Here is a 15,000-nt window from a genome sequence, read left to right on the forward strand (position 1 = left end):
TCCGCAGGTTTCGAGTTAACAGATGTTCAAACGACCAGCAAATCAGTCTTGCTGCACATGACTGATTTTGAAATGATGCACCGTTCTTCTGACTGCAAAACTGAACTCTTAACTTGCAATGGGGAATTTATTTATCATTTATCTGGGCACATGAAGAAAACCGAGCGCTTTCAACTGGAGCTGAACTCTGTTCAAATAATTAGTGCAGATGCCATCTTACAAATCGAGCAAGACAAGTCTCGCGGATTCTATATAAGCTCTTACGACCAAAGAATCATTTTTTCTTTTTCTTTGGATTTCAAAACTATGTTAACTAAACACTAAATGACCAAAGTTTTAAGCCTCGCTTTCAAAAAGGCACCTGTTATTTTAACTGGAATTTTCCTATTTAATGGTCCTCCATTATTAACTTTAACTTGTTTAAAAATCATTTCTGCAGAACGTCAAAAAACCAATACGAATGTAAAAAAAAAAAAATTACACCACTCGTGGCTAAAGCATCATCTGCACTTTTCTAGAAAAGAGACGTGTGCGATTTTCATTAGCCAATGAAATTTGAAAGTAAATGACATTTCCAATTGGTTCCGAAATCAGTTTGGCAAAAACATCCCATACAGAGTGCAATTTAGCGCATTTGAGAATTAGAAACGTCAGAGATAAATTCTTTATTGCCATTAGCAAACGCACCCAATCGGGAACCCCATTCGCTGCAATATGTCGGTTGCAGGTGGAAGCGGGATATGAGACTTTTTCGAAAGCTCCTCTTGTTTTTCTTCTGCCGCTCCTTCCAGTGCCTCTCCAAGCATTTTCAGGGCAACTCCTCGGTACACGTTCACTGCTTTGGCAATTTCTTTCAGGTCAATCTTGGGATAAAGTGAGACCTGTTGCACTGGGGCTGGTGGTCGTGGAATGGAGCTGTGCTTTTCGTTGGTTCTACTGACAGTACCGGTTGCAAGATCTACAAGGAGAACATTTAATTTACAAAAAATTGGAAGAGAACATTTTGTGTTGTAAAGTAACACAAAAGTCTATTAAGCAGAAATGTAATGAACAAATTGAAACGTCTGTCAAATGCAAAATATGTTTGGTAAATCAATTAATGACCTTAAGAGGACGTTTTCTTCTTCAACAATATGAACGATACACTTTACGGCAATACGGATATTACTCCTAAAGGATCCAAAACTGGCTTGTTGTAAAATATGCAATGCAATATACGCAAAATACGCTGATGTCATCCGTAAAATGCGTTTACAATCGTCTACGATCTTGACGGCTCCGGATTTGTCAAACTATCCGGTTCAATCTCGTCCCCAGGGTCCACTTTTCATTTGGCCAGCACCAAGACTAGAACATGGACTCTGGCCAGTTCCAAATTATGCACAGTCGTAGTGAAGGTTAATTTTTGTAACCGTTGGCAACCACTGTTGTTTCAAATTTCTGAGCATGCGTGGACGAGCCGGAAGTCCATGATTTACAGACTTTCTGCCTTAGCTTGTATCCGGTTCTGATGATAAAACAGATCGGTGAGCATGCGCAGCTTGACATTTCGCAAGTCAACCGCTGTTAAAATATACCATTTTGCGTACATTGCCTATATGTTGCGTATTTTAATTACAACAAGCCTACAAAACTCGAAACAGATGAGATATTGCGCCATATGACCCAAGAAGCATTGCCGGAAAGTGATATATGTTTTGAAGAACAAGATTAAAATGCTAGCAACTAAAACAATTCGAGCAGCCTTGGTTAATAATACTTGTTGGATATTGGTGTATGTACACTAAATGAACAATTAAGGAAGATTATTGATACCAAACACGGCATTACCTTCCCTTTAGAGAACAATTAAGTCATTAATTATTTGCTACTATAATTTGTCAACCTCTTCTCGCGCCAAGTAAGGTAATCCAAGATACCCTTGGATTCTGGTCAAGGCTTAGGCCTTGGTCTGATCATTAATTCCAGTTTCCCTATCGGGCGATTCCGGATTCCTGACGTGGGCACATTCAAGATTTTACAGGGCTTCCATTTTCCAAGGCCTCGATTCTGGATTCCAAAGCCAAGGATATCAAATTCTACATACTAAAATTTTCTGGAATGCGAAGTCCTGATTATTAGGGAGCTGAGGACGGCTACCGCAACGGCAACATCACAAAGCAAGAATTGCGCTGCACGTGATGTGGCACGCATTTCAGTGTATTTCTTTGCTGTACTCCATAAAACAACAACGCGATAGCACCAAACTTTAGGTTTTGACGAGCATAAAACAGCACGCCATTCGTTTTCTATCTTTAAAGCCATCGCGTACCCATCCATTTAAAGGATAGCTTGTCCGCAATGTACAACGTGAACACGATAGAATAATCTCGAAATACTTAAAGGGGATAGGTCACGCTATTTTAGGTAATTTTGTTTCATTTTGTTTCATTTTGAGCTCTAAACGTCAAATTGGCAGAGCAAGAGTCTTTCATTTGCAAAATCACGGCCACATAACAACTGAGAATGATTTTCCAGCTTTGTAAATGACATTTTGATATAGATTGATATAAATTTGAAAAAAGGTGGGCCGACGTTTTTCAAATTTACCCAAATTCAATCCACTTCAATCCTCTCCAGTTTTGTCCATCCATGTTCCTTCTTGGCTTCTCTGTGTTTTGTTAGAGTTCTTCTATAGTTTTGAACAGTTATTTTGATATTTTAGTTAATTCTATGACCATTCGATCAGTGCTGAAATTGCCTAAACTTGCGTGACCTAGCCCCTTAAAGATAGCACTAAGCCGTATTTTGAAGTGACGTTTTCGTTGACGCTGCCGTTGTCCGTTGCTGTTGTTTATTAGGAAATTTGAGAAACGGAAACGGCGACGGCAACTTAGTGGGCAAAAATATTAACTTTGCACGCCCAGCACGTGCGATTTTCACTTTTGTCAATTTCTTTGCCGTCGTCTGCAAAACAACAACGTTAAATAGCCAAATTTGAGGTTTTATGAAGGACGTCAGCACTTGAACATAAATATTCATTTTCTCCCTTAAGTTAAGCGCCGTTCCTACCAGTGTCATTTCTCAGGAACTTCCACACCCTTGTCATATTAAAAAGGTTGAAATAGTCATGAAGTGATTACAATAACGAGAATGTATATTTCGAGACGACATTCTCGTTGCCGTCGCCGTCGTCGTTGCTTAGGGCCGACTCTTCAAACAAAGTGTTTAACACCGTACTTGGTTTACCTTCAGCTAGACTTGCAGAGCCAGATCCTATCTCCGACGTACCAGCACCAACAACAGGTGAGGTTATGGGACTCGGCGTTTCACCCGAACCGGATCCTGCCATGATTGCTTTGATTTCGTCCTTTTTCTGGGAACCCGAGGCCTGGTCGCCACTTCCAGAGGTCTGTGAAAAGTCGTCGTCTGAGGTCGACGATTCCTCCAATTCATAATCACCCGAACCTGAACCGGAGCCACCAGCAAACTTAGACATCAGAACTTTGTGAAGTGGCTGAGGAATTCCCGATTTCTTGTATTCTGGTTCACCTTCTGCAAGTAATAAGAATATCGGGATCCCTTTGATGTTCAAAAAATGGAACTGAACAGATGATTCAAAATCCCATGTTCCTGCTCTTTAGGCTTCAGTATGGAAAATGTGTGAGCTGGGTGCTTCCAGACCATTTTCACTTGGCAGTTGGGTCTTGCCAACCCAGGGATCTCCAAGAAACTAAACAAGCATCTACAAAGCGACAATCCTTTGACAGTATATACTGTTCCATGTAAAAATCGACGTTATTGGTAAAATTCAACTGAAATAGCGCAAGGTGGAATAGTAACAGCAACATCTCTTCGTTAAAGTGGTTTTCAAATGAGTTTCGTAAAGGCAAAACCAAAGTAATTACTTCAGCCAATCAAAAAGAACGCAGACAATCCAGTAATCCAATCAAAACTCGAAGCAATTACACGTAGCCGACACAAAGCGCGGGAAAATGTGCACGCGCGAGCCACGATTGGTTTTGATTTCAATTCTGATTGGTTGAAAAAGTGGCGCGAGAACTTTCAACCAATCACTGAGTGAAGAAATGCAAAACCAAAGTAATTGGCTAATTACTTTCGACACTCAATTGAAAACCGCTCTATTCCGTCCACGATAGATTAAGAAAAAAAGGTAAAAATTAAATGTTGGTAAGGAGCCCGGGCAAACGTCTTCAAAATTTGCTTTGACATCCTTTCGAGTTTACAAAAATTTGGTTTTATCAACGGAGTTGATCATGTAAATTGGCCACCGTACAGAGATTCTAAAAGCTGACGTTCCGAGCGTTAGCCCTTCGTCATTCGCTCTGACGAAGGGCTAACGCTCGAAACGTCAGCTTTCAGAATCTCTGTACGGTGGCCAATTTACATTATCAACTCCGTTGATAAAACCAAATTTTTTTATACTACTTTCCCACCGACGCAGCACCACAGTTTCTTTAGAAACTATCCCCTTCATCCTTTCGAGTTTGTTGAACGATGTTGATTGCTGGGGTGGGCAAACGCTTTCGACACGTCATTCAACATTTGATTAATTGAACAAAGCTCACGAGAGGGCTTGTATTCAGTCCCAAGCTGCAGCCGTGGTTGTTACTGTGGATGCGGACACGATACTTCATTGAGAGAGCAATTAGTGCGCGCGCTTATACCCAACAATGTTGAAAGAGGGGGGAGGGGACAAACGGCTTGAACTTCATTCAACATCAGCGAAAGGAAAAGAAAATTTGAATGCTTGTTGAAGCAAAGTTTAAACCGTTTTAAACTCATTCAACATCGATTCAACTTCGTTTCAACATGTTTCAACACGGTTGAAAGGGGGAAACAAAGGGTTTTAACATCCAAGTTCAACAAAATTGAAGCCGCTTGCCCGGTCCTAACGTCAGTTGGTAACTAATTGAAGTTTATAAGTTTATATATATATATATATATATATATATATATATTTATAATTTGAGTGTACAAATAGCGACAGCGAACTACTAGCAGAACCATTGAATGAAAAACATATTGCCGTAATTTATATATATAATCAAAAAGCGGTGGTGATCGAGCCAGTTAGAGTGCTCGATACAAGGTAGAGCGTAACTATAGAGGGCTGTGAGAATTAAAACATGGCTACACGGTAATTGCCCCACAGGCCTGTTTCGTAAGGCTTGAAGCCTCACTCTCGGAGCGATGTACATTAAACAAAAGAAACGAGTTAGTATCATCATGCAGGCACCGAGCGAAGGCGCTACAACAGAACAATTAGCTTAGCACCCTAACACCAACATGTATGTAAATTTACGTAGTGTTTGTGATATAAAAATAAGTGCGCAGCAGCGTGAACAAAACTCCTGAATAGTGAGGCTTCAAGCCTTACGAAACAGGCCTGTATGGCAATTACCGTGAAGCCATGTTTTAATTCTCACAGCTCTCTATATATATATAAACTAAAGCTCGTTTTGCTGAAAACAAAAAAAGCTCATTTTAGGAAACCCTACAAAGATTGCATTATCAAAGTCCCATACCATAATCCTCATCGTCATCTTTTATAAAGTCGTCAGTGGAACCAGATCCAGAAACTTCGTCAGCGTAATACAGCCTCGTTGCGGAACCGGATGCATCGTACTCGCTGTAACCAGATCCAGAACCCTGACCATGCTTCTTGACCTCTGAATAAGAAAACGCGTGAAGAAAGATTCTAAGGATTATAAAGCTGAAACAAGGCAGGTGGAATTCTTATGTTACTTTGCTTCAATTCAATTTAATTTACTAAGTGATAAAGGAGAACAAAATTGCCCAGTCCGCAGATAGCGTTGGCTAGTTGAAGCGGGTAGCGACAGAACAGAAACCAATGTCACTAAAGATTGTCAAATTTGAATAAGGTAGAAATAAAATATAAAGTAGCCAGTAATATACCAACATAACAAGTAGAAAAACAAAAGAAACTGATACACCGTTACATCTTCAGTTTACAGTTCATGGTAAGCATTGGTAAGCATACAGAACAAATGCAAGAACAGTATATGTCTCGATGGTGCAATTTAACATAAAAATATAAATATAAAGATAGCAACATAATTAGTGCTTTGCTGAGGTACTAGGTGGTTTCCACCTTGAAGACAAAAGGGAACCTTTAGATTCGACTTCAAGGATGTTGACTGGATTGAATCCGAGCGCACGTTTTTGCTTGCTTCAGACGATTACTGGTTAACCACTTAACAACAAACAAACCATTAGAACTTACAAACAGAGACAACCTGAATATGGCAAAGCTAATCGAGACTATCACAGGTAGCAGTCTAATCTTTTGTCAAGGAACCAGATACGTAACACTCGTCAGCGTAATACAGCCTGGTTGCAGAAGCTCATTTAATATACTCGCTCGCAACTCGCCGTAAATGCTACCGACTCAAACTCGTACTACAGCTCGTTTTACGGTTTTTTGTGCGATTTTGAAGTTTCGTATAGACCCCAAATGCATCCCTCGTTAACCGATGGAAGTTTTGGTGAACGAATAAGTCAATGTTCTTGGAAAATAAAGAGAGAGGAATCGAAGTTCTGATGAAATGATGATTCTGGTATCAAAACGTCAATACAATAAGTTTCAAAGCGATAATCAATCCACAAATTTTACCACAAAATCCACAGGACTTTTTGCACTGAATCTTCATGAGTTCTGGGTAGTTCGTACAATAATGATTCTTGGACATCTCAGGGCAAGTGTCAAACTGATCTTCACATTCATCTGTTGAAGCAAGTTGGAAAGTTTCTAATGTTTAAATTGCCAAAATCTGTTACGCCTTTCTTCAGGGCCCCTCGTGTTTGAGGAAGAAACATTCTATACCTACCTCTCGTGGGACTAGTTTTGACCACCATTTACTACGGAAACAAAATTAAGTTTCCGGCTGCTCTTCTTTGAGAAAATCCTCCAGCTTTAAAATCCCAGAATGAATTTTGCACCTCAATTCGAAAAATTTTGGATGTTTGAGAATTCATATTCAGAAAAAAGGATGGGTCCTGGCTGGGCTCAGTGGTTAGCGCACCAGATTAGCGTGGGCGGAGGGAGAGGGAGGTCTGAAGAGGGAAGGGTCCTAGGTCGAATCTCACGGACTATCAACTACTTTTTTCCTTTGAAAATAGCCAGCTGATTGCTCCTTTTCGGTTGGGCAGTTTCTTAACGAAATATTGCTTGTTTGAAATACAGCTTTCTTTTACAATGCTCCCAAGCTTTTGAAGCTTTACATGCCACCATGTCTAAATCAAGGTACTTAAAACAAATACTTCGGACATTCTCCGAATCAGGATATTTAGGATCCAATGCGTTTCTTAAGTGAAGGGATTGGTTTTCTTACCAAGATATTCTTTAAATTTAGCAAAAATGACTTAAAAATCCAGTTTACCGTATTCAATCACTGCTTTCTTTGGTTTAAGTCCCTGGTAAACTGGAACAACCTGGGCTCCCTGTGATGGAATTCCCACTTCCTGAGACACACCGGGATAAAACCCATTGTTCATTGATGCATCTGTTAAGAAATATTTCACTTTTAGTAAACAATTGATGTCCTTTTTTCACGGCAACATTTTGTCAATGAGGTTTTGTCTTTCAGAGCTATTTTCTTTCTTAGTATTTCATAATATTAGGAGTCCATGACCAGGAGAGAACAAGTCCCATACTAACCCTATGTCACGGCATTTTCACAGAACGATCTATTTTTAGACTTCGTTTTCCGCAAACAACTATGGCAGTTCCGGTTCGGTGACACTATGACGTCACGTTTGTTTGTTGTGATTGGTCCGCAGGCTCCTGCGTTTGTCTCATTCGCAGGAAATTCAGTTTAAAAATAAATCGGTCTGTGAAAACGCCGTGACAGGAATATAGCACTGTTCTTCGCTCCTCGTGTTGGGCTCCTAATAATCTCCAACTTTTCGTGTCTTTAGAACGTAAAATGAGGTCCAGTCAACTTCAGCCATAGATTCTTTAAACCAATAAAAACGTGTGTAAACGAAAGGGGAAAGTGATCCTCGCACTTATCTGGACAATACACCTGAAAAATTCAGGGCCCGGTTGTTCGAAAGCCGATTAACTTAATCCAGGATTAGCGTAAACCTTTGTTTCACGTGTTTCACGTTTGGTGAAAGTTTCTTTTGCTTACTTTTGCTTTTCAAGGGCGACTTCTTCTAATGTAAGGTTTTGTCGAATATCAGCGCTGAACAGCATTTGAGAGACGAGAAATAAACTCTTTGGTTAATTTTTAATCTGGGATTAGTGTTAATCGGCTTTTGAGCAACCGGGCCCAGGTGGGTTCAATGGGATTCAAACCCTTTGCGATGCTGGTACAATGCTCTACCAACTGAACTATGAAGCCATACAGTTGGGACACAGGTCAATTTGTTGGGCTCATGTGTTCCAGTCGTGAAAGGACTCGATTAATGAAATAAATGTGTATATGTACAGTGCGGGTTACAGATGAAAGGGAGAAGTGGTCCTCGCACTTGTAAATTGTCCAGATAAGTGCGTGAATTCATCACTTCTCCCTTCGGTATATAACCCCCACTCCAAACATACACAATTTTGCCATCACTACCAATGACACGCACACAGCAGTGAAGATACAAGGGCCTATAGCTCAGAAAAGAGTTCGTACGCCGGTTTATTGGATGAACACTGGTAAAATAAATACTGCTCAAAACATTCCTTATAATACACACAGACATGTGTCTCCAGAGACAGACCAATGCACAGTAAATTAGTGAGACACCGCCGGATACGACATTGTGGAAAAAGAAGGGAACGTATACTTCCACCAATTTCGATACCTCTAATACCGAGAGCTGAGGTACGAAAACGAATCATGGAAAGTAACAATACACACTTAAATCAAACTTAGACTTGAAAGCTGAATTGCTGCTGACTTAGAATGGTTTCAAATCGTAACCACCTACTGTATATATCAGACACTCATACCCATAACCCATCTCGAACGGAATAAACCCTCCTTGTCCGTGCCGGCAAAATAACTGTTTCTGTCTATTACGCTTTGCCTCATTGTCAGAAATACTATTTTACTTCATTCAAAAACGTGTCTATTACCTATGAAACCATTTTACCTTGTCAATAAAAAAAACGTGATCTCGAATTTTTAAATTACTCACTCATAGGGTATGCTGCAGTGGTATTTTGAAATCCGGGTGCTTGCATATTTGGTTTTGCCGCTTGGGGGTAAAATGGTTGTCCAGTGGCCTGGGGAACACCGCCTTGTACTTGGTCGAGCGTTTGTTCAGGGCCCTGGGCATATGCCTGCGTCTGAGATTCTGTGGGAACTGGGGCATACGGTTGCGCCGCGGTTGGGGCCACGGGTCCAGCAGCAGCTTGGTCCCCGAAAGGCATTTGTTCTGCATTTAAAGCTGGGTTGGTATCAAGCGTTGATCCCTGAGACTGAACAAAACCTTGAGGGCTTTGTGTGTCTTGCTGCTGCTGTTCAGGCAGGTTAACAGTAAGCGGTCGCAGCCCACCAGCTTCATTGAGATTAGGCACAACTGATTTCTTTGTTGATTGTTGGTCGTTCCCTACGATGGTTAAATAATGACAACGAAATTATAGGAACAATCAGTTATGAAAACAGCGGTGTGTATATGTGCAGATATCTATTTGCTGTGAAGCCAACACATAGCATGGCATGCCAGATACAGGAAAATAAAGCGATTGATGTATAGCTGAAGCCTCGTCTAAACGGACAATGGTGGTTGGCATTATATCTTCTGTTTTGATGCGTTAGAAATTGTACAGGCTGAAACGGGATTGGACATATTCGAAATTAAGTTATTTATTTCACATCATTGTTGAGTTTTTTAATTTTATTTCCTGACATAAAATGTTGCGGTGAAATCAATGTCGTTCAACTATAGATAAAGCTAGAAGACCATAACCCAAAAGTGTCGACCTTCCTTATTTGGTCTTAGCCCATTAGTTTACTGTATTATCTACATTTCGAACACAGGTCCCACCAAATTATGGCCAATTAGATTGCGCCTGATGACCACAACGTCTCTGATTGGTCTTCAATCAAGTAGCGGCATGCACGATACATTGCTCGTGCTTAATGGAAAACCATGGATCGTGCAAGGAACACAATGCCGCCACCTTTTTTTCCCGCAAAAAAATCTAGCAATAGCCATCCTAAAAGTAGTGTAAAATATTTCATAATTCATGCACCTAACAGCTTATCAAAACATCGATAAATCGTCACAAGCATGAGCTTTAACCCGATAAAACACTCCTCATTCGAATTCTTTATATCAAGAATAGTAATGAGGCCCGGCTTGTTTTTCGTGTTTTTGAGCCTTTGTTCGGACTCCCAAGGGACAGGCTTTTTGTTTTTGAAGCCGTTCAAACAACTCGCAGCACGTGTTTTATCAGGTGTAAATTCACTCGATTTCGCCTCGTGTTTTAAAACACGATAAACTCTGATGTTTGTGTTTTCAACATTAGGAAATACCGAAAACTGATGGGACACATTCCAACGCAGATCGAGACTTCTGGGTAATAGGACTTGTGATAAGACTGAATGTGACTTTTTACTAACCTGGCCCGGGCTTGGGGACCAACCCCTTTTTAAGAAGTTTAGTATATGGTGAGTACTTGTGAAGTTGCAGTGGAAAAGATCCCTTAAAGGGAACTTGAGGTAATGTCGCCCTTGGAACAGCTGGAGCCTGAGGCGACAGCACCGGCGCTTGAGGAATAGATGAACGAACAACGCCAGGAAAATCTGCCGTGCTTTTAACTGGAAAGAGAAGTTAACATGATCATTTGACTAAAAACCCCACTGCTTAAAAATCGTCTGCCTAAAACAGCCCCCGAAATTCTACATATGAACTAACTAGCACAGGTGGGCGAGAGCTGAACAACCTTTTGTCGTCATTTCCACAGAAGGAGACGTTAAATGCTTTGAACCCTACTGGACGACAGTGTACAGCATAACTTTTCGTTCGAGACAAAACGTGTCAGCCGTTCACCGTAAGCGTCAAGAAGGAAGCAACCTTAATGGTTGCGCTGCGTTGTTCGCTTATTTTCTGATGAAAAATTTAACAATAAGAAGCAAACTCTCAAGTGAAGCTGTGATCTTCGCAGTTATGAACGCAATTTTTGCAATTGCGTAAAGAAGCCTGAAAAACTGCGAAGGTCACAGCTTCACTTGACTTCATATCCGCAGATCATATATGATCCATTTCATAAAGAAGCAAACTAATAGCGACTTTATCGCGTAACTGATTCTCAGTAGCTCATCGCGGTAAACATGACGCGCGCGTTACGATAAGTCGGAATAATAACTTCCATTGATTTTGGCTTTACAAACTTTAGTAGAAAATCACAGCACTGTAATTCCAAAGGAGGAAACACTAAAATCAGGAATCCATTTCTTATAACAAGATAAGCTATCTTCAACGTACCGAAAGGATTCGATAACGAATCAGAAACAACAGGAAGACTGGTTTTCTTTACTATCGTGGGGTCGTAAAGGACGTTATCGTCGAATGCTTGCTCTTGTTGTCCAACAAAGTCGGCTTCGGGATTCCCTGGAAAAGTTTCCAAGTAATTTTGAGACTGGGCGGGGAAGAAGTCAGCTTTTGTCGCCGACGTGTCATTGGAGGGCTTGATGCTTTCTTCATTCTCAATGACACTATTTTGGCTTTGATCCTCTGCAGAAGATAACGTTGTGTCCGCACTCTGTTTTGTCACCGTGGACGAATTCGAGGACGGCTCTGTCGAACTTTGTAGAGGAACAATTTGTTCTGCGGTTGAAGCAATATCGGAGTTAATACTGTCAGGGGTGGCGTCCGTATCGTTGTTTTTGTTGTCAGAGTCTTTATTTGATGTTGTATTACTACTGTCAGCTTCAATTAAACTTGACATGGTTTCATTACTGTCTTTGGCATCAACAGTGTCGTCGCTTGTAGTCTTGTCAGGGTTTGTAATTCCTGTTTCCTTTGACGACTCAGTCTGTTGCGGTAGTGGGGATTTGTTTGTCGTTTCAGTTGCACCCTGTGAGTTATTTTCTTTGGAAGGCTTCGTTGAATCATCCGAGCTCGACCACAAATCCGAACCCGAGCCGGAAAGGTCGTCATTGTCACTGTCACTATCCTCAAGATTGAGTTTTGTTAAACTTGTTGCACTTGGATCATTAAAGATCTCCCCAAGCAAAGCATCAGGCGCACTTCGACGGTCAACAGCGGATGCCGCCGGAGGCCGTAAGTCTGAAAATTAGTTTGGCAGCGCGAACTTTAGTAATGCAACTTTAATTAAGTGACACAAGAAGTAGAATCCACAAGGTTGACTATAACGAAATTGATTGACGGAAAATTCTAAATAGTCCTACGTAAAAGATCTCAAAGCATCGTCATGCATCCTCCCTTCTTTATTCTCATTCTTTGTCTTAGCACTTCTCAGTAAGGCAATCAATGAAATGGGATTCTGATATTTTCATCGAGGTATACACAGCATGATGAAGGGGGGTTATGAGATCTGAACGTCCCGGTTTCAAGACCTACCCTGGCCATTAGCTGAATTTTATCCTGGTAGTCCCTGGTTTTACTTCTCGGTTACACTTACAAACAGCCAACTGGTTTGCCTCCGGTCAGTTGGGATTTTTAAAGTCTTTGTTGTTCTGTTCTGTTCTATCGTTTGTCATTTGCTCGGCTCGGAAATATTAGCCACTAGGCTACTCTGAAACTCGAGCTAAAATAGAGTTTATGTGTGTATGTATGTGTATGTACGTATAAAGAGTGAACATAACACACAATTTTTTTAACCCTTATTTCGCGTTTAGAAGAATAAACATGTTTCTTTCAAATAAGCCACAAAAGATAAACTCACCTTTCGCTTTGGTTAGTGGTACTAATAATACTAATAAAAGTAAAAAACTAAAACCCATAATTCAGTCGCGACAACCTGAAAAAAAAAGATACAAAAATATAACGGTTTTAGTGGTATGAGGAAGAATCAAGGACGGGGTAAGTCTTATCCACCAAAGCTGTGGGGAAGCTTAAGGGAAGATCACTGGAGTTGTGAAAGTAACTTATTAAGCAGATGCAAAGAAGCCTAAGAAAAGAGATCGAATCAAATAAAAGCTGCAACGGAAGCTCAAACTGGAGCCATGACAACACTGTGACAACGCAACCGATTCAAATCAACCACTTAGTTGGTGAGCCAACGGGGAAGTGGTTAATAGCGAGTTCGTGCTATATTCCAGAGGAGGCCAAAGCATTGTATAGAATAAATTTGAGCTGCGAATGTCAAATGTGTGATGATCATTCTCTTTCAAAGTCATTTCATTTAGCCTGTTCAAATACATGATAATAGATATCTATCGCGTTTATTGTTTTAAAAACAATTTTCGACAGTATACAGTGAAAAACAGTTCGACCGGCCGTGCACTGATTCCACGCCAATCCTTAGAAAATCGTGCATTGCGAGAGCAAAGTATAGATCCTTTTAATAAGATTAATAGATTCATTTGTTTTTATCTTCACGTAAAACACTGCCTTTTGAGTTCCTCCTAATTTTCATTCTCGTTTAGGCCATTGTACATTTCTCTGTATTTGCAAAAATGTGAACAATTTGTGACCGTCCTTTTATGAAGTTAAAAAAGGCAGTAGACCATAAGAAAACCTACGCTGCTCCCTAGTCATGCAAAACATTATCGAACAAATTGTCTGTGTCCGTAAAGACACGCTGCAGAATGATTATCCCACCTCGAGTAAAAGGAAGCTCATTGTCACCTAAAGGGGGTCACCAGTAAGATTTGCTGGTCATTTGATGTTTGCAATTATTTTGATTATTCCTTTGAGTGGGTCACCGGTAAAAGATGTTTCTTCATTTTCTAATTACAATTCATCTAACTACTTCAACTTACTTTAAGTGAAAGTAATGGTTTGGAGAAAAACACAAGGGAACATCAGTGCCCGACTTGGGGGTTTTGGGAAAGCCATAATTTCAGCAATTGTTTGGTTTGTAGTGCAAAAACCAAAACAAATTAGATAACAAAGAAAATAACAAATATGTGCCAATGTCGTATGGCTGTTGCCGAATAATTGTGTTGTTGGAGAAGCTTCAGCTACAACAAAGATAAGCGTAAGAACTAGTCACGGTTTGATTGAAAGAAGAATGTTATTTTGAAATTGTTGGGCAAACGTATCATGGTGCCTTATAAAAGTAAATGATTTGGTAGCTGGCCTGTCGTCATGTGCGCTAAATAAACAATTTCAATCGAAAATAAAATTGATGCGAAGAATCATCTTTGTTGTTTTACTGTATGACCTCAGTTTCATCGTCTTGGGCACGAAATAAAAAACAGAAAAGTTCTTCTTGGTCTTAAAATCATAACCTATAAATTACACCCTCTTAAGAGACGTCAACACATTGATTTTTCTTCGACTAGAGCAGATTTTTTTTTTTGGAGGGTAGGGATCACTCATTGCAGCTATTGAAAAATCAAAACGCAATACGCAAATTGCATGCCCGTCAGGCTGTTCCAAGTTCTTTTATGAGATCAGAGGGAGCTCAAGAAAACATTTCAAGTAAAACGAGAAATATGCAGAATCAGAGATTATCTCCCAATGCAAAATCGCAACATTTTAAGGATAGTTAAGGAAATTACCGAGAAAAGGAAAGAAGGACAAAAGAGGAGGGTCCAACGCTTGCCGCAAACATTTTTCGCGCAAGAGGCTGTGCACTTAGTTTCCGAGGCGAGCTTGCATGCACGTGTAGAAATATGTAATTCAAATATGGATGACACGATAGTAATTTGCAAATTAAACGTGCTGCTTTATCCACGAGATGGTACTAGCAAGAAGTTCTGGGTTATATTTTTACTTCCACTCTACTCTGGCCTACAGAACATGAGCAAGTTTCGTGTTACTTACTAGCTATTTACCGCCTTATCAAGTAATTAAGATTTCAGCGAGAGAAGGATAAGACTGTAAAATAGACGTTCCACCGGA

At 40.3% G+C, this 15,000-nt stretch overlaps 1 protein-coding gene across 1 annotated transcript in view; it reads right to left on the minus strand.

Annotated features, from left to right (window-relative positions):
- Nucleotides 1-15,000, minus strand: part of LOC138008321 (uncharacterized) — an 82,653-nt gene that overhangs the window by 66,991 nt on the left and 662 nt on the right. Inside the window, exons 2-10 of the mRNA XM_068855623.1 lie at nt 12,875-12,949; nt 11,452-12,255; nt 10,587-10,784; nt 9,157-9,570; nt 7,404-7,526; nt 6,638-6,748; nt 5,529-5,672; nt 3,229-3,534; nt 688-958 (exon numbers count right to left, since the gene is read on the minus strand). Coding sequence (XP_068711724.1) covers nt 688-958; nt 3,229-3,534; nt 5,529-5,672; nt 6,638-6,748; nt 7,404-7,526; nt 9,157-9,570; nt 10,587-10,784; nt 11,452-12,255; nt 12,875-12,932 — 2,429 coding nt within the window. The 5' untranslated portion in view covers nt 12,933-12,949. The remainder of the gene's footprint in view (nt 1-687; nt 959-3,228; nt 3,535-5,528; nt 5,673-6,637; nt 6,749-7,403; nt 7,527-9,156; nt 9,571-10,586; nt 10,785-11,451; nt 12,256-12,874; nt 12,950-15,000) is intronic.

This window comes from Montipora foliosa, chromosome 6 (genome assembly GCF_036669935.1).
Source record: "Montipora foliosa isolate CH-2021 chromosome 6, ASM3666993v2, whole genome shotgun sequence".
Taxonomy (NCBI): Eukaryota; Metazoa; Cnidaria; class Anthozoa; order Scleractinia; family Acroporidae; genus Montipora; species Montipora foliosa.